Source organism: Anser brachyrhynchus (assembly GCF_964034855.1).
Source record: "Anser brachyrhynchus genome assembly, chromosome: Z".
In the NCBI taxonomy this organism is placed as follows: Eukaryota; Metazoa; Chordata; class Aves; order Anseriformes; family Anatidae; genus Anser; species Anser brachyrhynchus.
In genome coordinates, this window is record NC_137697.1 from 43,088,211 (window position 1) to 43,114,471 (window position 26,261).

General features: G+C 36.0%; 1 protein-coding gene and 1 long non-coding RNA gene across 5 annotated transcripts in view; both read right to left on the reverse strand.

The window, feature by feature from the left end:
• AUH (AU RNA binding methylglutaconyl-CoA hydratase) overlaps nt 1-26,261 on the reverse strand; it is a 114,229-nt gene that overhangs the window by 3,879 nt on the left and 84,089 nt on the right. For all 4 annotated transcript variants that reach the window (XM_080575139.1, XM_080575138.1, XM_080575137.1 and 1 more), the window contains 2 exons: nt 3,064-3,251; nt 1,251-1,301 (listed from right to left, as the gene is read on the reverse strand). In XM_080575139.1, coding sequence (XP_080431265.1) covers nt 1,251-1,301; nt 3,064-3,251 — 239 coding nt within the window. The remainder of the gene's footprint in view (nt 1-1,250; nt 1,302-3,063; nt 3,252-26,261) is intronic.
• Nucleotides 5,183-26,261, reverse strand: part of LOC308186148 — a 34,625-nt gene continuing 13,546 nt past the window's right edge. The window contains exon 3 of the long non-coding RNA XR_013943929.1: nt 5,183-24,863. This is a non-coding gene — a long non-coding RNA (uncharacterized lncRNA). The remainder of the gene's footprint in view (nt 24,864-26,261) is intronic.

Here is a 26,261-nt window from a genome sequence, read left to right on the forward strand (position 1 = left end):
GTGTTTTGGATTTAGGATGAGAATAATGCTGGTAACACACTGATGTTTTGCTTGCTGTGGAGCAGTGATTATACTGAGCCAAGGAGTTTTCAGCTCCTCACACTGCTCTGCCAGCGAGGAGGCTGGGGGTGCATGAAGAGCTGGGAGGGGACAGACCCCAACTGGCCAGAGGCATCCACAATGTTGATTTTTTTTTCTCTTGGGGCTGCGGTGCTTGTTCTCAGAGTTGTGCTGTGTAACACCTTACTTGCGGTCTTTGCTCCCTGTTGTACTGTTTGTCACCTCTGGGGGCTGGTTTGAGGTTATCATTTTGCTGTACTGTGTAACGCTGGCTTATGATATGATAAAATTACTGGTCAGAGCAATTGCATTGTGCATCACTTGTTTCGTGTATATAATAGTAGTAGTAGTATTTTCTCTTCCTTTTCTGTCCTATTAAACTGTCTTTATCTCAACCTGTGAGTTTTATCATTTTTTTGATTCTCTCCCCCATCCCACTGGAGGGGAGTGAGTGAACGGCTGTGTGGTGCTTAGCTGCCTGCTGGGCTAAACTACAACAACAGCTGAAATGACTGTTCTCCTGAAGTGACTGAAATGATTTTCTCACCAGTATCTCTCTGCCTTTCTAAAGCGTCAGCTGCAGCAGAATTACCAGCTCACCAAAAGGCTAGTGAAAAGGCTGTGGCTATGCACCACAAGTAGATTGTCAAGAGAAGATAAGCAACAGGATATATTACCAAGGGAAGCCGTGAAATCAGAAAATGGTAATCAGAACCAAATATGAAATTGGACTCCAGATATAATTTTAACACTAGCCTCCATTAAACTATTAAAAAAAAATAGCATGCCTTTATTAATTACTAAACACCGAAAGCCTTGATAGACTTCACAGAGTATGACTTTGGTGATGTTTTTCTGTCCAGCATTTGCGATATAACTTGTTCATAGCAGTGTATGTTTATTTGCTCCTATTAGTAACTAGCAGAGTGCATTACACCTAGATAGATGTAGGATTGCTACACCTTGTTATGGAAATCAACATAATTCCTAGTCTCAACAGTATGAACTCTAAAAACATAGACATAAAAAAAATGCATTTAATCTTCAAAAAGGTTTTCACCAAATAGACTTTTAAAGACTTTAAAACACTGAGAAACTAAACACAGTTCTAGAAAGAAAAAAAAAAATAAATCACCATGGTAAACCTGTTGCCTGCCTGACTTATTTTTATGGGTAGTACAGATCCTTACCTCCATTCCCTGATTGATGGCCAGCTTTGCAACTCTCATTGCTACTGGTCCCTGAAATGAAAGACAAGGCTTATTTACATATCATTAAATTCTAAAAGATTATGCAGTAAAGAGTCAGCACATCAATGTCCTTATACTGGGACCCTTTAGACTTTGAACGTGTATTAAATAAACAGGTCAGGTTATATATCTACAGTAGCTATATTCTAACAAAATGGTATTTTCAACATTGAGAAAAAATGAAGAAGCATATCATTTTCAGAATAGAGAACTGAAAACAGTGTTTTGCGTTTCTGTTTCAAAGGTGCTGAGCATATCCACTTTTGTCAAGATCGCTCAATTCCTTTCAAAACAAGGCTCAGAATGACCACTGTAACAGGGCATCATTATAGGACTTTATAGATCAATCTAATTATGTCCCTATTATCACACAATGGAGATACATAAAAAGATATGAAACCAAATTCAAATGGATCAATACAGCTTCAAACCTAAAATGTGCTACTGCAAAGCCTGCAGTGGTCAGGTGATGACACTTCTCCATGAGCCACTGAGTTCAGTAGCAAACAGAAGGAGTTCCACCTTGGTCCTCCACAAGGAGGCATCTTTGGGAATCATCTCAGTCCTATGCCTGTCATTGGCATCAGCTTCCGAACGGTAAGAGACTGCTTTAAAGAAGTGGCCTACTGCTTTGGGAAAATCCAAATGCAGTCCCTTCGGTGGTGACATGGCATTGCACTTGCATGAGTTGACAGGACCTCAGAGCTTTCCATATGCTTCTGAACTGGTTCCAGTGCAAAGCTCTAACTACAAATCGGCCTTCCAGAACCACTGTATGCTAAAAGCTTTAGTATATTTTTCATGTTTGTCTTTCTATGAGGGTTTTCAAAACACAAACAGTCATTTTAAGCATCTTATTTAATCCATTTCCTATTTTGAATGCAAAGATTTTGCTGCTAAACTTGTGATCTGATACAGTGGTTTACTCATTTTCTTTAATGCTACCACCTATGAATTTGCTACCTGGGACACTTCAGTTAAAAAACAAGTTTGATGATCTCCAAACTCACATTTCTTCTCTGAACAAACAGCCTGCACTCTATGCCAGTAAGGGAACAGGTAGCAATCAGCTAACACAAAGACTCCTCTAAGGGTCATAATTAAATTTCTTACTAAATTGTTTAGGTTCTAAAGCACAGAAATTCAGCAAATCCCATTTCAAGTCTTTTAGTAAAAGATGGAGATAAGATGTCATGTTGAATAAATGATACAAGAGCATGATTCTTTCATCTAACTTATACACAAAGGATAGAAAGCAAAGGGATCACTTTCCAGTAGTAAATGGGTTTTGCTTTAATACTGATATTACATTTAGCTTTGTTTTTTCAAAACAAGAGCTATGCTGAAACACATTCACTTTCATAAGGACTTTTTTGTATCTCTTTCGAAGTGTTCAACAGCGACAGAATAACCTACTGAGACAACTGGTTTACTAAAAAAAAAAGAAAAAACAAACAAACAAAAAAACAACCCTTACACCATTTTTTACTGTTTAACATGTGAAAACCAAAATACACAATGCAAACACAGACCACAGCATGATGATACATGGATTGACAAAGCTTATTTGCTTTACTGGGAAATATTTACCAAATAACACCACTTGAACCATGAGAAAAATTTTTCATTGCTCTCCACATAACTACCATGACTTGTAAATACATAACTTCATGGCAGTTATAACCGGAATACAGCTGAATCTTTTTCAGACTTAATATTTGGTAACAACTGAAAGCAAAATAATTAGTTATACCTGAGGTAAAAATTCTCTTGCCAGAGCTAGTGCTCTTCTGTATGCGGCATCCCCTGCTTCATTCTGTTCTACCACATGGCTAATCAATCCTATCGATTTTGCTTCCTCACCATCTACAATGCGTGCAGAGAAGATTAGTTCTTTAGCCAAAGATACTCCAATTGTGCGGGGTAATCTCTGTGTCCCCCCTAAAATTTGGAAAAAGAGAAAATGCAAGTATTAGTTTCACATCCCTTTATCCCACAAATGTAGATGCCTTATTCAGTTCAAATATTTTCAATTCCATAAATATTTCTATGAAGATATGGAAATTACATTATCATACAAAGACACTCCAAAGTGCCTTTTTCAGTTTTGAAACTAAATCTAAAATCAAATCAATTGTTCTGTTTCTTAGAAAGACGTGAAAATAGCTGGAAAGAGCTAATAGTAATAGAAATTCTGTTTGACTGCAAGCAGGTTATCTTACTCAAAATCAGCCAAATGCTGACCATATCCAAGCATTTTGCTTCTTTCAAACAATCTGTATATTTACATTATATTACCATCTTATGAACATTTTTGAAGAACTACACTCAAGAAAAATATATACTCCAAGAAACAGAACAAGACTGTAGCCAATGCTAAACTTTGCATGTATTAGGGACAGGAAGAATTTCTACCTAACATGAACTAAAGACAAGGTCTTTAAAAAGTCATGGCCTTGTCTCTCCTTACTTTTGTCTTACTGTTGAAATCTAAAGCCTGATTACAAAAATTAGAAAAGAGCAATGATGGATGCAGGCCAGTGGAAAAAGGCACCTAACATTACTTACCTTCTCTTACTATGTTAAAAAATTTTGGTAGATTTTGAGAAGGTCAAAAAGTAGTAACTACATTAACCAGACGTGTGAAGATAGATTGCTTGGTTACGAAGAATTAGCTTTCTAAAATTGATAGACAATGATAATGTGAGTATAACTGTTATCAGAACTGAAGACATAGATTGAAACCACAGAAGCAGATATTTGTATGAACTAAGAAGAGTAGAAATGGCCTTCATCCAGGAGAAGGTATTTTGAAACTATACAAGGTACTGTTTTGACATGGATCTGAAACAAATATTCCATTGAGACAGGCAGTCTGAAAGTAAAAATTTCTTTCCAAATAGAGCTATTTCTGCAAGAGCATGTTAATATATTAAATAACAAATGTATGTATATATGCAAGAGAAATATTTACAGATGTTCAAGAACAGCTGGTAAAACACTGGACAAATGCGTGTTCAACTAATATAAAACTTTAATTTCCACTAGGTAATTGTAGACTAAGCCAGTACTTTTTTGAAACCATTCAATTCTCTTACTGATGCTTCCTGAAAATACTTTAAATATGTTTCTGAGATATGATCTGACTGGACATAAACAAAACCTTATTGTGATTCCATGATTCAGCTTTCAGAAATTATTATTTCTTATGAATCACAAGCTTCAGTACTACTGTATTCCTTTCCATAAAAACAGACCTCCCTTTGAACACATTACATCATACAAAAATGAAGGAGGTTTGGGGGATTTCTGTCTTATGTCTTCTAGAATATTACAAAATCATGATATATAACAAAAAACTGACCTATCTTTTCCAGGCTGAAATTGAAGGAATTAAAAAATAATAATAATAAAAATTGTTACACTCAAAATAGTTATAAAATTTGCAGAACAGTAACATTAGCAAATACAAACACCAAGCACTGTGAACTTTCTACAGACCTACCATTCTGGTATGACTAGTTAAGATCATCATCATGGACAAGGATGACAGGCAACAGAAAAATGAACTCATGTTTGGAAGTTCTGCTAGTTCAGCTAAGCAGGTGATAGTGCTAGCAGGAAAATTTTGCTAACAGCACCCACCAGAAGAACTGAAAAATCAGAATTTAAAGAAAGGCCCCATTCCAGAATATTTTTATGACAGGGGAAAGAAAAAACAAAACAAAACAAACAAACAAACAAAAAAAAACACCCAAACAACCTCCTTTTTAAAATACTACAAACCCTGAAGCCTATTAGTCTTGGCTGCCTAACTGGTGAGATTCACAGAGAATGACTTAAACTCTAGCTATAAAAAAAAATTTAAATCCCATCTACATGCCATAAAAATATGAGATGTGTTTTCAAGAAGCTTGCTGCTTATGATACCAAGCTGTACCACCGCTTCCACACAGAAACATTTACTGGCATTTTTTTCATACTGAACATGTCTTTTCATTTCTCACCCAAAGAAGCTGTCATACCCTAATCAATGTCTATCCTCATACACATTTACGTGTACATCAGAACACTGCAGATGTCTACTCTCTCTTTAAGAACAGTTTTTTCATAAATTATCCCTTGCACCATAGTAATAAAATCCAGAAATGTATCGAGTTTGGCTTTTGATTAAAGAAAACTATGTGTCCAAATCATAAGACCTGAAACTATAAGAAACTGAATCTACTTATTCCATATCTTCTGCTCCATCTGTGTTCACTATGCCTCATATTTTTTTCTGCTTAAATATCTCTCCTTCCTTTACTACTTTATTTCTTCTATTACTGCTTCTACCAGGAAATGTTGAAAACAAAATTTAATTGTGCAATAATATTTCATAACTTTGACCAAGCAATGGATATGTTTAAGCATGAAATAGTGTTTATAGATGAAAAAAAAAAAAAAGTGTTCTTGCCAGTGTCTTACACAATAATGATTAAAGAGCAAAAAGAAGAAAAAAAAAAAAAGAACAACAGACTATAGTCTATGTTGTTTGGCTGCCTCCCACACAGCAAAGCCATTAAGGAGAGGAGCACGTTCTTTGATTAATATTCACAGAATATAAGCCAACAGTTCAATGCATCAATCATACATATTCAGTAGTAGCAATAAGATATATGCGTACACAAAAGCAGTAAGACAATCAATTACAAACAACGCACCAAAATACACATAAGTTATGTCCATTTATGAAGAAAATACAGAGTATGCTGCAGATGGATGTTTTGTTTTGGTAACACACAAAGAACATATAATGCTTGCCAACTACAATCAGAGCTAAAGGAAGTAACACCCAGTCTTCAAAGACATTACTTTACCAAGGCATTTCATCTAAATGTAGAGCAATATTTGATGGAAGAATAGCTGTTTCTTTTTCACAAACTTAAGGACATCTTATTTCAAGGACCAGTGATCTGGTATTACGCAGTGTGTTAAAAAGCGTATTTGACATACAGTTGCAATGTAAATGCATTCTTATCTAAGGTAGTATATATTCAACGTTGTAATAACTGTAAACACCAGTTTTAGATGACACTCCAGTTTGTGTGAAAAGACACATTGAATACAAGACTCTTAAGTATGGTATGAATATTGTTAAATGTATTTTTTGCATGCCTTATTTTTTCTTAACAACCAGTTGATTTTGTATGAGTATTTATTTACTGACAGTAATTCACCAATTACAAAATATGTACACAACTGGTTTGGATTAAGGGAATTACGTGATAAATTCCCAAGTGTATATCCAACAAGATGAAGCAACTAGCTTACTGGAAATAGATTCATCATTCTGGCAGAGAAGATCTACAATCAGTAGTTTCTCATAGCTCAAGGCTCTGTCAAAATATATTGGATGAAATCCTGTTCTGACAAAAAAAAAAAAAATCCAAACTTCAATTTAGTAATATTCTTGTTTATTAAGTCAAGTAAAATGATTCTTTCTATCCTATTCTTTTCACCACAAACTTTGTTTGATTTGCATTGGACTGATTTAACTGGACCAGTATCTAGCTTTCTCTTTTTAACTACTGTACATTTCTAGTGTTTTATTAATAATCAATGGTGAAATCAAAGTCCATCAGCCACAAACTTTCTAATTACATAATTCAGCCAAAAACATCTTGTAGGCATCATTGTGGTTCTTTCACAGAAAGCTGTGAGGAGTAGACTTTTTTCCTTTCCATTGAAAGATATGGAAGAAGAATGGAATATGGGAATGTAGAAGCCTGCTGTTAATATCATCCAATCCTTGACAATAAGTATAGAGCCCATAAACACGGCTAAAAAGACCATTTTAATGTAATACTTTCCAGTCATGTATCTTGTATGTAAAAAGTATGCCTAACAAATGTTTTAAAATACCTGACATCCATTGCCAAATAAAGCAATTTTCAAAACACAAACATTCTGAAAGCTATCAAAACAATCTTTAACACCAATTTTCCAACAGCTTATTTACCAGATCAGGCCTTGATCCCGCAAAGACACAAGAGTTTCAGCTCACTTAAATCCGGGAATAAATCCTTATGGGATCAGACATCCCAAATCCTTTCATAAAAGAAAACATGAAGAGCCTGTAACTGGCACAAACTAAGTAAATAACAACTGAAAACAGCTCAGACCAGGAAGGACATCAACAAAGATGTAGGACAGAGTGAAAACCGCATGGAGATAAAAAGAAACAAAATGTTATCTCCGTGACAACAAAAAAGCACTGAATTGACAAAAAGCAGGCGGTAGGCGAGGCCTCTCTCCTGTCTGGCCATGTAAGTAGTTGTTCAGAAAAAGAGTGGGGACCTGGATGAAGTGTGCCCAAGACAGTGGCCTGAGATTGACTTGGGAGTTGTGTTGGGGTCTGTGATGACTGAGGACAGAAGCTGTAGCCAAAAGGGATTTAGTAGGAGGCTGCCACAAGGGCCAGTGGGAATTTATTTTGCCAGTCAAGCCAAAAAAAGCTCAGCAGCAATCTAAGTCACAACTGCACCTGAGACTGGAGGTGAAGGATGACCTGCTACCTACAGCAGCATGGCAGCTGCAAACCTCAGCTCCAAAGCTGCCAACCAAACTTGCAAATCAGTTCTTGATTTTCACAGTCTATTTTATTCATTTACGTCTGTAGTTTGGTTTATTTAAAAACCTATCTGAAAAATGCCTAGAATATATCAAAACTGCATGCGTGGGTGACTTGAAGGTGGCAGCTTGAGTCAGTAGAACATAGTACTTGGCTTGAAGATGTAAGAACACTTACAATTCATGAGAGAAAGTATAAATATACTCTCAGAATTCACTAGCAGTTTAATGATCACAGCTTTTGTACAGTAAGATGAAATCGTTGGGTAATTTAGAAAACATGATTTATTTTCAAAGTAATCCTCTTGCAGATTGGGAAAGATTAAAAATTGGTATCCCAGCAGACAGTTGCATATGTGAAATGAATGGATCAAAGAATGAATCTGGAACCTTATTTTTATAAAACGAACTCCACTTCAGAAGAGATTCTGCATCTAGTGTGAGGTATTTACTGCACACTTCCCTCACAACTGTTGGACATCCTGCTACACATCCAGACCTTCAGCCGTGCATAGACTCCACTGTCAGACCAAACACCGCTTGGCAAGCACAGATCTGCATTATTCCACATGGACTCCCAGGACTCATGGCTTTAGCAATGCACACACTGACAATCTGCTTTATCGTTTTCACTTGAATTATTTAAGGAAGAAAAGAGAAATGCATAAGGCCATTAGTCTAGTTATTAAATTTTACTTTAACATAAACAAATGCAATAGAAATGAGCACACACTCAGTAAGACCATGCGCCTTTCTTTTACTCCAGATAGAAACTTGTTCTTACTGTCCTTTGAGATGCAATGACAGAAAGTGCACTTACGCAAAATTAAAAAGTACATACACATTATAACATAACTCATCTTGCTGCAGATAGAAATTAGTGGCCCAGGAGAAGGCATTTTCCAGTTTCAAAATTACACCCACACGTTTATGAAGTCATTACTCAGCTGTAACAACAGGTAGGAGGTTTAGAGCAGTGCTGTTTCATAGGATCATACTTAATAAATCATGTGGACTTTATGAGTAATATTAGGCAAAAACTTTTTTTAAAGTTGCATTTGAAATAAATAATTTTGTAGTCCATGCTCTTACGGTTTTGGATAGATTGTAGCAGCTAAAATTTGACTCAAGAATAATGACATAAAAAAAAAATGACATGAGAAAATCTATCATAAGTACTTAAGCAAATCACAGAAAAATGGGTTACCACAGTGGTATTCTATTCTTAATTACACTTAGAATGAGATCACAGTCCCAGTTTGGGACACTTCCTTGCTTTAGCATTTAGTAGCCACAAGTGAAATAATAATATAAAAAAAAAACAGTAAGCAAAGCAAAACCAGACTATTACAACTGAAATCTCCACTACTTATGGGTGAGTTACTTGAATGTTTTCCTTACTTCAATGCTCTTCATATAGAAATCTACCATTTTATCCTTCCACATAGCAAAGTAATACACTGCACTACTAACCCCCTACACCCAACTCCTATTCCTAACCCTACACCTTCTCCTATCCTGACTAATATTACACCTGCTTTCAACAATTCCAAAGAAATGGCTTTTATTTAAGAATTTTATTCTTAATTCTTATTTTATTCACAATTTATCTCTGAAATTATTATTCATCTCTCAAAATCGCTGGCTTGAGCAGTCCTAAGGAAAAAATAATCAGTGCCAACTTAGAACGGGAGTCCAGGGAAGACTCCAAAGCCAAGACTGTAGTAGGACACAGCACCTCCTGGTTCAGCTGTCTAATCCCAAGTGACAGACTGACAGCAGTGGTGAACAAGGGAAGAGAAACTGATGTCATCTACCTGGATTTATACACAGCCCCGATACAGTCCCGAACAACATCCTTATCTCTAAACTGGTGAGGCATGGACTTGATGGATAGACTACTCAGCGGATATGGAATTATCGATGCTTGCATCCAGTGAGTTGGATTCAATGGCTCAAGGTCCAGGTAGAGACCAGTGATGAGCTATGTCCATCAGGGGTCTGTACTGGGATCAGAACTGTTCAATGTCTTTGTTGGTGACAGGGACAGTGGGATTGAGCACACTCTCAGAAAGTTTGCGGATGACACCAAGACGAACGGTGCAGCTGATACACTCTATACTCTGGTCCATCCAGAGGGATGTTGGCAAACTTGAGAGAGGAGAACCATGTAAAGCTCATGAAGTGTTCAAGGCCAGGTTGAGTGGACGTTTGTGGAACCTGGTCTAGTGGGAGGTGTCTGCTGGGGTTTGAACTAGATGATCTGTAAGGTCCCTTCCAACTCAAACCATCCAATGATTCTATCTCTAAGAATAATTACAACTTCCATTAGGAATTAAAAATTAAAATAAATCCATCATAAAATATAAGAATGCATTCAGAGTATGTTATAGGATATTCTCCCTTTGCTACTTCTGAGCACTTGAATATTCACATGCCTAGCTTGAGACTATAAAAGACTTTTTTTTTTTCACCAAACATTCTTAGTGATTTCAGATTTTAGCTTCATGTTTTCATGCTCAATGTCTCCAAAATACTGTAACTTGTGTCAAACTGGCCATTGAAACACTAAAATCAGTGAGCTGACACCTGAAAAATTGCTGTTTGAGAGATCTGAACATATGAGGTTAGAATCCTCTGACACAGGCTGGGATAGATGCTACTTTTCGAAAGCCAAGAACATCCTTTACTGGCTCTTCAGAGAACTGAGTTATTAACTATACAAATACAATTCAGCCTCTACTTATATACTGAGAACAGCAGATATCCTCAAGACTATATAGAAGACCAGGTATTCAAAGGCTGAAGGTTAAAAATGAAACATAAATGAAATCAACTGGAAGAAAATTCAAATTGCTTATTTGTTCATGTCTCTATCAGGAAATCACATCTCCTTACTATTTTTGACTGACACTTGGCCCCATCCATTGCTGTTCAGGATGAACTGAGAGAGTGTAGACAGGACTAGCATATTGTTTTGAGGAAAAATACATTAAAAGGATAGACGACTGGTATTACATTTAAAAGTGCCTTTTCTTACTGATAAATACTATTTTGTTTAATTCACATTGTTAACATTTTACAAAAGAGAGTTTTTAAAAATCTCGCAGTCCAAATTCATGAAAAAATCATTTTAATTTGGAAATAATTTTCTGTAAAGATATATAATAACATTAAATGACAGTTACAATGCAACAGGTGGATCCACCCCAGTAAGTGTAAACAGTGTAAACTGGATATTTTAACATTGCATTGTTTGGGATTATTCCGATGTTTTTCCTCAATAGAAATAGGTAACTCTTCCAACACCTTCTAGTCAAGTTGTAATTAAAAAAAAAAAAAGGAAAAAAAAAAAAAGCCAATAACTGACAGGAAATTAACAAAGAAAGAGCTGAAATAACTGATTATTCCCAGACTGTAGCCATCTGACTGTTAAAACACTAATGAGAGGGATTACATTAAGAAAGGCTCTTTCATATTCCTCTCACCTGCTGCTGTGACACAAGTGATACAGAAAAGAATTCACCGCACACAGGATGCAATGCAAGAGGGCTGTATGCAATGGTAATTCTTTCCCTATATATGGAGAAGCTAGTGCTAATTATATTCTTCTGCCACCTAATCACACACAGATGAGATGGAATTCATGGACCTTTACAGTTTTGAGGATCAAAGAAATTAGATATGAGTTTTACTTTCCTTACATCCCACTTTCAAATTACAGGAAAAGAGACATTTGGGGCTACATATGCAGGATGTAATGAATAAATGAATTTGTATCAGCACAGTGACCTAGGATAGCAGCTGGGAACACTCCACTTGTTAAAGAAAAAGTATCTTTAATTAGCGTAAGTCATTAAGACTTTTTACTTCAAATGCTAAGGATAAACAAGATGGGTAACATCACTCACCTACCTCTCACTAGCTGTTTACATCAGATAGGACCTTTCTGCTGTGAGCAGACCTTGGTGCTGAATCCTTTCTGCTTCTAGGTGCAGCTACAGCCTGGTTGCTGCTCCTAGGTACGGATATCTCAGAGGTACTTTTACATGGAGATCCTTTGACCCTTCTTTAGCAACAATCCACCTGCTCAATGATAGAGCTCTCCCAAATCCCTAGCAATTTTGTAACATTTTATTGGAGCCTGGACACTTCAAAAGAGACTTCAAAAGCTCTCTTTCTGTGTAAGCCCTTTAGAGAAAACAAGGCACAACAAGGAACTCAAAAATAGAATTCCTTTAATAATGGACAATTTGCCCTTGAAATCCACAGAGAATCATGGAATCTTTAGAAAAAGAGAATATGCTGAATGAAAGCCCTTGTAGATTCAATTTGCCTGCAAGGCTTGGAATTTGATGAACAAGCATAAACCCATATCACCTTCTTTGCTCAGTCTCCTTCTTGCTCAGAAAAAGTGGTATTTTTAAAAAACATCCCTATCTCCCCTTTCTTTCTAAGCCTGAGATGTATTTCACCCTTAGAACTGGTGAAACTCTGAGAGGCTCGTTTCCCAGCCAGCCTTCATTGAAGCATTTATTCTTTTAAGTGGACCACTGAAACGGAGCTCAGAAATTGAAAGCCTTTATCATATCTCCATTGTTAATTCTAACTAAGCAGGCATACATCTTCCCATGAATGCGTAACTTAAGGCCACACAGCAAAGTAAGTGTTCTGTGGAGACATCTGATCAAATACCAAAAGTTGGATAAGCTTGCTACTTGTTAGCATGGCTCTTATACTCTTGATCTTATAAAACCTAAATATGATTTGAGACAAATCTGTACTGTTCTCTCAGTCTCTCTTGTCTGGTTTCTTGTTCATGTATCTCCATCTCCTTGTTTGCTTTGTTAGTTTGCTTTTTTAAGAGCCTAAAATATCATTTCTGGTGAAAAAAAATATTACGTTTAACCTGAAACAAAACATTTTGCTTATATGACTTGATTTTGATTGATAATTTAGTTCAGCCAACTAACTGAACCTTCAATTATTTTAATAGTCCTGCCTACACCTAAAAATGTCTGACTAAGAAAAAATTTGCCCTTCTTCTCCAGTCTGCTGCTTGTACTCAAGCTACATACTATTTCATAACAGTGAGACTTCATGGAAAACAAATCTCCCTGTTGTTTGCAATGTCAAAAATTAAAGAAAATCAATGAAAACAAGCGCATGACTTTGATGGTAATCTTATATGCTACTTTCACCGTACATTTGGAATATCCTTGAGAAGCAGCTCTTTTATTTATTTTGTGTCAGTAATTTATAGCCCCTTTGGTATGTAGATCCACTCCTTACTGGTTCAAACAGGTCAGAGGTCTAGGTGCACACCTGTGATCTCAAGCTGGTAGGTTCAAATCCCACAGACAACCTCTCCCTGCTTATTAGACTAAACACTGCCATGATTCCTCACAATATTGTTTTTTATCATTTCCTCCTCTTCCTCCTAATTATGAGAGCAATGGTGTTTTCACGCAAGCATGCTGGATGGGAAAGAGACAACCACTTGCTCCCCAGAGAATAAACATTTTGCTAGTCTAAAATACAGATAGGCTGATGCTCAAGGCAACATAACGGAAGACACGGTTTGAGAGGGAAAGAACTCTTCTAAAGTAAAAACCCTGAGAAACTGAATATATGTAACAAGCCTAAGTTGCAAGGAGCTGGAACAGATGATTATAATTGGAAGTGGAGTTTTCCAGTGACCCTTTGCAAAGCTCTTGAATTTCTTCTTTTTGTGGCAAGATCATCACTACATTTCTGAGACAAGAGGCAAATGAGGACTTCCCCTAGCTTGACTCTTTTCTAGAAACACCTGGAAAAAAAAAACAACCCCCAGAAGTTTATTATGAGGATTGCATAGTCCAAAGCTAAAAGGAGAATTACACTCCATATATAATAAACTAACTAATGGCTATCCTTCTGGCATGTATTAATTATATTAGTATATTAAGCTAAAAGGTCAAAATTAAACTATCTTCTTTGATCCTCTTTTAGTTAGGATAATTTAATTTTCAGTACAGTCATTCATATTTCTTGACACTCAGACGCAAAATGTTAAAAAATGACACCAAACTAAGCCTCTGAAAGACTGAATTCTATGTTTCTTTGCTAAAAGCATTCGTATCTATGCCAAATACATTGCATCCCCTGTTCCTATTTTCACAAAACTTCCACAGAGTAAGTCATGAGAAAACTCAGATTAACTCAGTCACCGATTAATACTGGTTTCTTAGATCTCAAATTACATTAAACTATAAAAAACATTAATACAAAGCTGCAAAAGATTAGTACCTTTTGAGACAATTTTTTCCTACAACTTCTTTTTTTCCTCTGTGTCTGAGATCAAGGGAGAAAAAACCGCTCTTGGTCATAACCTGAGCATACCTGATGAAGAACAGAGGTAGAGGAGGGACAGGAATCTAGTATTTCTGAAATTCAGAGATTTGTAATAGTTGGCTTAGATAAGTCTCCAGTGCCAGAGAGGCTGTGAAATAATTAAGGAAACAGTACTTCATAAATCATTTTATCCAACTTTATTTGTGGTGAACTAACTTGTGCAGCTGTTCTTTTAAGACAGACTACACAATTACCATTTCATTCATTGAATCTTCTGAAAATTGCTGAAAAACACCAGACATACAGTGAATTAACTATTAATTTGGAAGCTAATTTGCCGTCTAACATAATATAGTCATAATTGAATATGAAATGAAAATAATTGAACTCTATATTATTACTCACTGATGATGGATCTCAAAATAAGTAAACTATTTAACTAAAAACTGACTTACACTATTCATATCTATATGAGTGATACATTTTTCCTTTGCTTCAAATGTAACGTTGATCATAAATAGAATTGATTTTGTCTTTACTTTGTATTATCTTGGCATAAAACATAGCCTCTACTCACTTCAAAGTTTTCAACAACGTGACACCTGAAAACGGGGCCACATTTTCAGAGTGAATTAGTAAGCTGTGTTGTAATTTCAGAGAACTGACATTATATTTCATTCATCCTTTACCCCACACTTTCTGAGGGTTCAGCAGTTGGGCTAGAAGTGTTTGCTGAGAAAACCATCACTAAAGTTCAACGATGAGAACCACATAATATACTTAAATACTAAAGATTTTCTTTCATATATTACAGTGTAAATGATCCATGACTGTTTTTTACAAGTATTTTAAATTCAGTTACTAAACCTCTAGAAGAAATCGCTTTATAGCATAATCAATTGTTTTATTTATACTTTTATATCTTTTTTAAATGTTCACTTATTATTTTTTTCACCCCACCCTTTATAATGGCACCCACAGGTGCATGAATTTTCATTACATAGAACTGTGTGAGCAGTTGTGTTAAGTGTTTCTTCCTCGATTATTATTGAAGTGTATTCCAACTCGTTACTTAAATTGCAGTTTACTGAGGAGTGATTCTCCCCTCCACAAGACATTTAGTTTACTGCTTTGTAATTGTGGATATTACCAATCTATTTAAAGAATGACACCCATAAAACTCTATTTCATAACTTGTTTTTTATAACTCATATCTGGACCAAGCTTACTTCGATGGCAATCAGTCCTCCCTCTTATCAAAATCACCAAAGGTCTGCAGAACTAATGGATTTAGCTCAAGGCTTATGTCCCTTTTGATTTCCATACTGCTTGATGGTTACCATTTGATTTAATGACACCTAATGCTGATGCTAGCTTTGCAGCAGAGATTTGATCGTTATGAATAGTGGTCTTTCTCTTTTTAAGTTCAACCCCCAACTCCCATTCAGCTACTCTAGACACTCAATAACACAACTTTAAATATTTCATTAGGTTCGAGATGGAGAATATTTGCTCTCTGGAAGTGCTCAACCCATTTGCAATACGACACATGGTTTGCTCTTCCTCTTAACCCTTCCTCTGTACAAAAATGATCTATTTAAGAATAGGAAAAAAAATTGATTTTAATACATTTGACTTAGATAATGTTATGGAGCAGAGAGTAATACTAATAAAAGGATACTAAAGTAAATTATTTAGTAGAAACAAAACATAAATCTAATATTTTTCATCTTCTGTGCCACACAACTCTTGAATAATAATGCTGCTAAACACAGAAAGTGTCCACTTGTGATATTAATAACAGAATGGTTTTTTTGCTGCTTTTATTTATTTATTGACATGCAAGAAAGCAAAAGATTGAATATGCTAATAAAAGCATTCCTTCTACTTGTTTCCTCTCCCTCAGTAATAGCTAATGATTTTACTTAGAGCTCCCCACGCGCAAAGACCAATATTTCTTTTGATCAAACAGTAACATTTTCAAATTCAAACCAATTGTTCTAGCAGTAAGAAATAGGTTTAAAATTTTCATTTAGCTCTAAGACATTACACGAATATCTGAGAACAAGGAAAGTGAGATATATCACAAAGTGCTTTGTAACTTCTGTAGTCATTACTAGTCTAAGTCTGGCAATCACTATGTAACAGGCTAAACTGGCCTTTCTACCAGCAGAAGCATAGAACCTGGCATATTGTGCTACAGCAGGTACAAAATTCCCAATATTTACAAACCCAACTTCACATTATGATTTACTAACTACACAGGAAAAGTATCTCAGTGTCTTGTTTCATCCAACAATCAGATTTTGTTTATAAACTTAAAAATATTATTTATAAAAATATAGATAATAATATTTTTGTTAACTATTTAACATTTTCTCTAAAGATAAACCATGATCAGGAGGTGAAGGAAGATGTTGTTAGTTGGATTTTTACCTTGTTGACAGAACAAGACTATTTATAGTCCTTCACTTCACAGGAGTTTTGGACAAATAAACTTAACATCTCCACAGCATGGGTGTCTTTTCATAGTTACTAGTGATGCTTTGTTTTGTTTTGTAACGTTCTTGCAAGATGAAGTATTATCATCTTAACTTACCTGTACACAAAAAGGGAAAAATGAACAGTCATGTTCCCAGAATAAGGTTGAAGGATGTACAGTAAATGGGGAATTGTGTTTATTCTACACAGTGGGAAACAAAATATACAAAATATTAAATAGCAGCTTATTAAAGAACCATCTATCATGAGGAGGAGGGTATCCATGAAAAAAAAATGTGATGATGTAATTTATCATGTTTCATAACGCTTACGTACAGAGCAGACAATTTCAGTCATGGGACATTATAGTGACAGTCAAACTGGTTATAGTTTTTCTTATAATCATTGGAAAATGTGAATTCATCAGTAAGTGAAGTGTTCGGTATAAACGCCCTTGTTTTCATTCAGTGGAACATAGGTGGGTTTCCTCTGAAAGCAGCTCTGTTTCCTGTCATTTAACGTGCATAGCTCATTTACGTCCACTCGACATTTCAGACTCAGAAGCTTAGCCATGAGGAATGTTCAACCCCATATACTGCAGGACTCAAAAGCTTATAGCTTTGTGGTAGATTCACCAAGCAAAACATGCCAGGCTAAGACTTGAGAAGCACTAGGCTGCCCAACCAGCTGGCTACAGTACACCAAGCTCTGGCCAAAGTGGATGTCCAAGTCCAGCAGCCAAGGGAAAACAGTGGTCTAGGAGCTTGGCAGTTCTTCAAGTTCTCCTACCAGAGGGCCCTGGATCTCTGGCCACTAGGTCAGAAGCTCCAAGGTCCCATTTAAGGTGATTCTTAGGTTTTTGATGTGGAGTGGGGAACCTATGCAAAAGGTAGGCAGGTTGGGGAACCAGTCAGCCAAGCGTCTAGAAACCCACAGACTTTATATAATTGATTTCTTTAATTTTTCATTTGTTTCTTATTAATTCCAGCCTCAGATTTATTAGTCAGAAAACTTCTCATTCTTTTTAGCCATACCAGCTATCATTAAGTTATTAGGCTTTTCATTTGCCTTTACCTTTCATCCCAAAACAAAATGGGCTCAGTATACTATATATAACTTTGTTTCCCTCCTGAAATTATTGTCCATTTTGTCTCCTCCAATCTGATTTCGTTATGAGATTAAGCTTCCATTGTAGGTTCAGCAGTTTTAAGTTGAAGGTTAATAACTTTCCTGAGTTCTGACAATTTAGAAGAAATGGGCTGAGGCAGCAATTTTACACCATACCACTCAAATTCTAGAAGTCAATATGAAACCTCTATATGGGGATCAGGTAAGACTAAGAGAGTTTGCAAAGGAGTACATGTTAATTATCTCATCGGAGGAGGAGAAAGAGCTAAATGCTACTTGGTTCAATTTTCTAGTACCCCCTGCAGGTTAATACAAAGGAGTAGCATTTGGCTTCAAAGTGAATGGCATATACATCCTGGCTAATTAAAATGAAAATAAGACCAAAGGTCTTTCATGTAGTTATTAATATTTAATAAAATATTTCTAAGCTTCTGTCTGAAGAGAATACCAAGGGGAGTTCTGACTGTATTTCACCCATCTCTTAATTTCAAGAAATGATAGTATCTTATTCACATTACCATAGTACCTACTGTTATTGTTGGGATTACATTTTAACAGTCTTCCTTGTTTTCATGCTTCCTGACATCCAGATCAGGTTATCCTGACCACTCACACCACTCTGTTCAAACAGATAAAACAGACTGCTCATCTAATTTAGATACTTCAAGTACAAAGACTGCTCATCTAATTTAGATACTTCAAGTACAAAGTAATCTTTTTATGTTGATCAGGATTCCAAAACAAACAGGGAATATTGTGAGTTCCCTGCATTAAGCTGTTGTATTTTTGTTTTTTTTTTAGTGCATCTTCTAACAATCTTCTTCTTTCCTATGCAGTGAGTTTTCATTTCACATCCACTTAGTTGCCTTTGTAGATACTGTAAACAGATTAACATAGGTCTATTTTTTCTTAAATGCTAAAAAAGTTCAAAACTGTCTAAATATTAATCTTTATAGCCTCTTGGCAATATGATCCATTTATATTTCTATTTATAGGCAATGCTGGTAGTATCTTTTTTAGTATCACATAAAATTTCCCAATATAAAGTGTTATTTTTAATTGACTGTAATTTCTCAAATTTTATTATTGATCTTCCCTTTGCAAGTAGTGCCCAGCAAGCAGTTCTTTTTACTAGGCTGTTCATTTTATTTTTATTTTTTTAATTCAGCCAGAACAGTTCAGCTGTATGTAATAACATAACTAGTGGAAAAACATGTTTTCCTCATAATAATAATTTTTTAAAAAATAAAAGGCTTTGAGTCCCTCTAACTTCTTGGTGTTGGCATAAAGAGTTAAATTTGGCTTAGCATTGGTAGTAATGTCTGAGGAACATGTTATTTGCAATCCACAACATATATTTGGGCAATCTTCAGTCTTTTAAAAAACCTCAGTGTGAACAGCACTGGCAAACACAAGCCTGAAATGAAAGAATTTACAGAGTAATGCATAGAGACAAGGAGCAGGCTTAAAACTATGCAAGCTGTATCAAGCAGTTTTGTGCAGGGCTGCATATAACACTAGCAATTTTTGAGTGCTTCAATTTTCAATACTTTCTTCCAAAATACCTATAATGTATGCCTGTATAATCTCTTAGGTGTTGCTCCCTGCTCTTTTTTTTTTTTTTTTTAAAGGCCAAGTGTACCAATGCCATATAGGTATACAGCCTTTAGCTGCAAAGTACTGGTCTGCACCGTCTCTGCTGCTAAAAGATAACAGTAACATATTCCTACAGCAGCACTGAACACCATGAAGAGCACACAGCACATGCGTAGCTGGGTATTCTGATGACAGAAAAGTAATGCAGCTTGGAGGATATCTGTATGGGAGCACTCAAACATTAGACTAATTTATATTAAGGTAAGAAAGTTTAATTTTGAAATTAATCAAATCAAATCAAGTTAAGTTCATTTTAACTTAGAACTACGTACGTCCACATAGGAATTAACCTAGCTTAAGTAATACTACAAATAAGTAAATTTAAAAATTGCATCTCTCTTCCAAAATAGATAAACCTTTAAAAAACACTGGCTCTGTTCCCAGCTCTGGAAGGGGCTGTGTTTTAGTGGGTGCTGCCACTTCTGATATGTCACCATCCAAACATCAGTCTTCATATACCATCTGCCCATTTTCACACTCAAGCTGTGCCCTGTCCTTTTTCCCACTCGCTCCTGTGGGGTCAGCCCCATTCCTTTCCCCAGCGTTATGGCTCCTCAGCATGTTATGTTTTGTTGTTGTTATTGTTGTTGCTTTTCTTTCCATTAGCAGTAGGTCCCTTCACACATTGTCCTTTCAGTTCCAGGATCACCAATCAACATTTTCAACCCGAAAAGCTAATGCAACTCCTCCCAAATCCCCACTCCTTCTCCAGTTCTGCTTCCTCACAAAGGGAGGTGTCCATAGTCTCACTAAACAGATCCTGAGCTGTGTCTTCCTTCCTCATGCTCTGAATCCACCCTGAACCTCAGCAAGGTGCTGGGGTGCTCTGCAGCCACCCATGCACTGTGCTGCGGTGGGCCCTGCAGCAGGAACAGGCCTTAGATTTCTCCCCCAGTGCCCAACTTCAACCTCTGAATACAAGGAAAATACTGTTCATGTCTGACTAGAAACAAAAAATTATAGCTAGATAATAGTTAGGGAGTTCCAGAAAAAAACTATTAACAGCATGTGAAAGGAGTCATTTCCCCAAGGATAACACTTAGTCACACTGCGTGTGCCAAAAGATACCTCCTTAAACACAGGGTCCTCTGTAATGCCCTCCAACCTCCCCAGACAAAAAAATAGTTTTAAACTAGCCCAAATTTCCATTTAAATTCTCACTAAAACAATCTTGAGATGGTTACTTAGCATTGGAAATTTCAGCCCAAATGGCTGGAATTGGTCAGTTGTATAAATCCATCTACAGATTCCTGCCTAAGGAATGCTTACAAAATGTGCACCTCAGCACACAGGAAGCCTCAGCAAAACAAGAGCTTGCACAAGCACTATGCACTGGCATTATGCACTGAATGGAGACAGTCATATATAAATACATATGTATGTACATATAGAGATGTTTAAGTATGTGTATACACACAGCACTCAACCCCAGTGTTTACTTAATAGAAATACTTAGCACCACAAGTTTTTTAATGTTATTTTCATCTTTCCAGGCCTAAATATATAACAGCCTGAATAACAAACACTGCTTAGGAATACCACTTCATGTATTTAAAAGTGTTCAGGTCAGTGTTGAAGACAGGGTGACTAATTCAGTATAGTTGGTTTTTTCCTTTAATATTATTCGATAGATGTTACAAACATGCCATGCAGTTATAACCTTCATATGAACTGAGGGGGTAGAAACGGACAAAAGTCTAAGCACACATCTTTCATTAAGAATAAAAAGCAGTTACCAAGCAATTCTGTAGGTGGTATGAAATATCTTCACTGTAGAAGACCTGCTGCAGGAATTCTTTTCCTATTAAACCACACTGAAGCCCTTAAGCTACTTTGAAGCGGCATACTAAATGAAGTCCAGGCTACATATAGTACCGGGAGATTTTAAATGATGAAATCTAGGGCAACGCTGGTGAGATTTATCATACGTTTATGTGTGCACAGGTGCAGCAAAGCTAGCAAACCAGAATCAGTGTGCTTGCACAGTGGAGTTAGTCTGGTCATGTCCAAAGAACCCAACAGAGCTGGTGGCAGATAAAACTACTGATGCACAGTTTAGCCCCACTTAGTCAGTAGTCACTTTTTGCGAAGTTGAGCAACCTGGGTTATCAAACCTCTGAAAATTATGCAGATGCCACAAAAACACAGGAAAAAACATGTTCCATATGCTTTTGCATAAGGTCAGATTCTACATCCTGTAATACACAACATTATCCACACAATATAACTGTTAACCTTATCTGTACTAGAATGAAAGCCATTCCAGAGCTTCAAACAACACGAAAAAACTTACACTGTGGTAAAACACTTCACTGTGGTTGGAACTGGTTGATATTTAAGCTCCCTTCCAACCCAACCCATTCTATGATTCTATGATTTGTGCTGAGGGAAGCCTCATTCCAGCTGAATTTCACTGCACCTGTTTGTCAGAGGTACTTTGAACAGCCCATTCTCTTGCCTGGACTCTATTTTGTTTCTGAAATCAACTTACACATGCTAGTTTGTACAGCCACAGAGACACAAAACAAAGCACAAATCTGATATTAACTATGTCAAAAGACGACGTTTAGAAGAGATCTTTACACTTACATCACTTGATTACTGCATTGTATGAACTACAGTGCAAATTTACCCTAAAAACTACAGGTTCTGCTTGAGATTATGTTTACTTAACTAAAGTCTAGTTGAAATGTTTTAATTTAAAACCCAAAATACACAAAAGAAACATAATGTTTATATTAAATATTATGTGGGAAATGATCATACAGTTTTCCCTCTAACTTCAGAACAGGTCTCAAATGTTTCTATTCCTAAATAGATAGTAATTAGGTTACTTTTTTAAACAATAACCAGTAAAACAATATGCTCATCTCTTGTATCTTGCATCTCAAGACAGACAGCATAAAAGAGACCTTATTTCAATGTAACCACAACAATGAAATCTAGATGAAACAAACTGAGAGCTTACTAACGCAGAGTGCTCCACTGAAACTTAACAATTCTTGTCAGCGTTACATTCCGGTTTCCTTTTTTTTTTTTTTTTTAAATTGTATTCTGTGGGTTTGTGTTGTGTTTTTTTTTTAGCTTCTTATTTGCTGCATGTTGTGATGTGGCAAGATATCATTTTGAACATCTCCTGCCTGAAGATTTCTTTTAGGTTTACTGCCCAAATTCTTAAAACACTTTCTCTATGAGATGGCTTCTTTGTTCTGGGACGTTTAAATTAAACTGCTGAGTTTTATTTGTATTGATCACAGATTTATGATAGATTATTCCATATTTACTAAGTGCTTAGACAGCACGTAGAATCCCCAATATTTTTCTCAATATATATTGGAAAAAAATATGTTCAAAAAAGTTAGCAGAGGCCTATTCCCCTTTAGGATAAGAAACTGCAAAATGGAAAATTCTGGAGAATAGAAAGTGAGACAGAACTCCCTGAATGACATAAATTTGTAGTAGAATGAAAGCAAGTGCAAAACTTCCCTAGTAATCTCACGTCCTCCTCTGAATATTTTGAAGCATCCAGAAAGGCCAAGTACATTCAACCTGCTCTTGTACTTCCTTCCTTATATAGTGGTCCTCTATCACACTGTTACCCATAGTACCGTTTCTTGCAACAGCCCACCTTCTTTTCTATAGGGGGAGAATGGAATCACAGCATTTTCTCTTCATCATGTAAGTTGCTGCCACTATAATCTGAGTGTCACAACCTGTTCTGTGAAACACTTCAATTAAATATAGTATTTTCATTATGTCAGCAAAGCCCTTTCAGACACAGAAAGTTACAGTGAATAGTACTTATTTACAGAATTCATTAACAGTGAAACAGAAGATCACTTCACCTACAGGGATATATTTTGAAACAACAGTGCAATCTAAACATTAGAAAATCTATTTCATTTTCTAGCTTTATGGGGTTGTATTTCCAAAGTTAGTCAACCACTGCTGCCACAAATATGTAATACATAGACACACTATGCATAGATGAATATTTAAGTAACCTTAACATAGTACTAACAACTATGTTTGCATAGAGCTCTTTCTTGGTTTCTGAAGTTCTTTGTGCCAAGAGGAAATTATCATTTTTGTTGTTATTCATACAAAAGCAATGGCTTATGTTTAAAGTACATTAGTGAACGTTACACAAGGAAACATAGCACTGTGTTTGTAGAAAGGCCATTAATCCCTGAATCCACAAAATACATCAGTGTATGACATGAGATGTATAGGTCTACATCTCAATGAAACTGGTTGATACTGTATATTCAAAACAATTGCTTGCTTTAGCAATTTGCTGAATTGAAACTTTACATTGCAACAGTAAAAACCAACTTTTCATCATGCCCCCACTTGACAGCACCACTGGTCTTCTTCAAACAATACTGACAGGCTGGTTCAAAATGAGAACTTTGTAGATCACGAACAATATACAAGTCCTCAAATGGATTATAAGAGCATTCCAACTGGAATACTGAAAATGTCAACAAATCCAGACCGTAATAGGCAAACTTTTTTCCTAAGCAGAGTATTCCTTTAGAGAGTTTCCTTAAAATCCTTTAATGTAGAAATGTCCCCTTTTTAACATACATATAATTGTATCCATCTGAGCCTTTCACTTTCATTTCTGAAGCTGAGATGTAATGCTACGCTCCAAAACTTCGTAGTGTGATTCAAGACAAAAATAACACATACTAACGTCATATTTAAAAATATCAAGCCACTAGTACAATCTTGCCACATACTTATGTTAAAAACATGTATCTATTGGTTAAGATGACCTTTCATGCTTAAATTCTGTATGTGTCATTGAATTTGTCAGCACTGGGGACTTTCCAGTTATTTTATTATTAAAATGAATGGAAATGGAAACTTAAAAGGGCAAGCTCGAAGTAACTTTGGGCAGTGACACATGTTAGCAGTAGATAATAAAAATCTTTCAGACCAATTTATATAAAAAAAGCTTTTTCCTACTCAATACAATCTGTAGTAATACAGTTGGATGATAAAATGTCATCCATCTGCATGCTTCTAAACCCTCCAATATCCTCCTATATGTCAAACACCTTCTTTTCAAACTTTTCGCTTCTGTTGACACTTCATTAGAGAACATTTTGAAAATTCTTATGTGTTGAAATACACGCATTTTGAAACACATATAGTCTCTGGAACAATGTATTTGCAATTCTCTCATTTTGGAAATGAAGTTTATCTTGCATTTTCTAAGTCTAGTTTAATATACCTGACTTACACAAGGGCCCACGCTGACAATTCAGTGAGCACTCCAGATGACCAAAGAATATGAGCTGGCTTTTTACACAGTCTGGAGAACTGTGAAGTACACTGTCCAAACAGAGAATACAGGAGGATTTAGTGTGACCTACACGCAAAAGGGAAAAAGTACGTAAGTTACCTCAACAAAAAGCCGCAGTTATTTTTCCCGTTCTTCTGATTGCAAGCTATATGCATGTTGAGAAAAGATGAGTGACCTGACAGAATGTTTCCAACATTGGTTCGTAAGAGTATGTATAACTTTAATAACCTAACTCACACAACAGGCTAAAACAAAATTTTGCCAAAGGTTGTCATTCCCTCACAAGAAATCAGGTTTGTTAACACGTCATTGTGTATATGAAATCAAATGGACAAAACATGTTAGAACTGGCATAAGTATTTGCTGCTTTCCAGTGCATCACTACAGACAGTGAATCACATAATAAAGCCCTAAGATAACAGGCAACAGGACAAACATTCTGAAAGAAAATTAACTTTAAATACTTTGTTTTCCAAAGTTGAGATAAACCATGCACCAGATTTTTTCACTGTCTACCATATTATCAGAATAAAGTCTGCATAGGTTTTGTAGGTTTTCCAAAGAGCCTTCCCAGTCTTCTTTCAAGTTGCATCTTGACGACAGGGACAAGGGACTTTTTAGGCCTCCAAAAGGCCTCCAAAATCCAAAGCTCTGCAAAAACCTTGGAATATGATTTTTAGGCTTGTCTTAGCTGAGGTGCACAATCCATCTAGATACCCTGCTCCAGAGCTAAGAAACCTTACAGGCTCTGCTACAAATTTTAAAAACACATTGTAGACAACTTAAGTCAGGACTCTCAAGCTCCCTGCTGAAAAACTAAGAGCCTGTTTTGGGCTGATGTGTGAGTCAGGAGCTTTGAGGTTCCAGAACACTGCATTGTGCTGCGAAGTCCAAAAGCTTGATGCATCAGATTCAATACTGGCTTCCAATTCTCTGATAAATTACTGCAATTTTTCCATTCCACACATAATTCTTCAAATCCTAATTTTAATCTTGAAACACCATGGCTCTTCACATAATCACACAACTTTGAAATTCTTTCAGTGAAGAAATAATCCTTAGACTAGTGCTACTAAGGAAATCAAGTTTTCTAACTTTTTTATGCACTTTGGATAAAGCTATCATTATATATAATTAGGTAATTTTAATTAAAATGTGTCAAATCCATTTAAGAACTTCCAATAATTTCTATTATTTAAACTAACTGCAATGACTTCTTTTAAATACCACTAGTATCAAATTCATCAGGATACTGCACATACATCTAAGAGTTATAAGACCCATACTGCATATATACATCTGCTACATAAATAAAGGTACCATCCACAGAGAATCAGCAACTGAGAGAATATTTTAGAAAGCTGTACACTATTTGCATCCTTCAATTGTCCAGTGTTTTTCTTGTGGTCATAACAATGCCTGCTGCA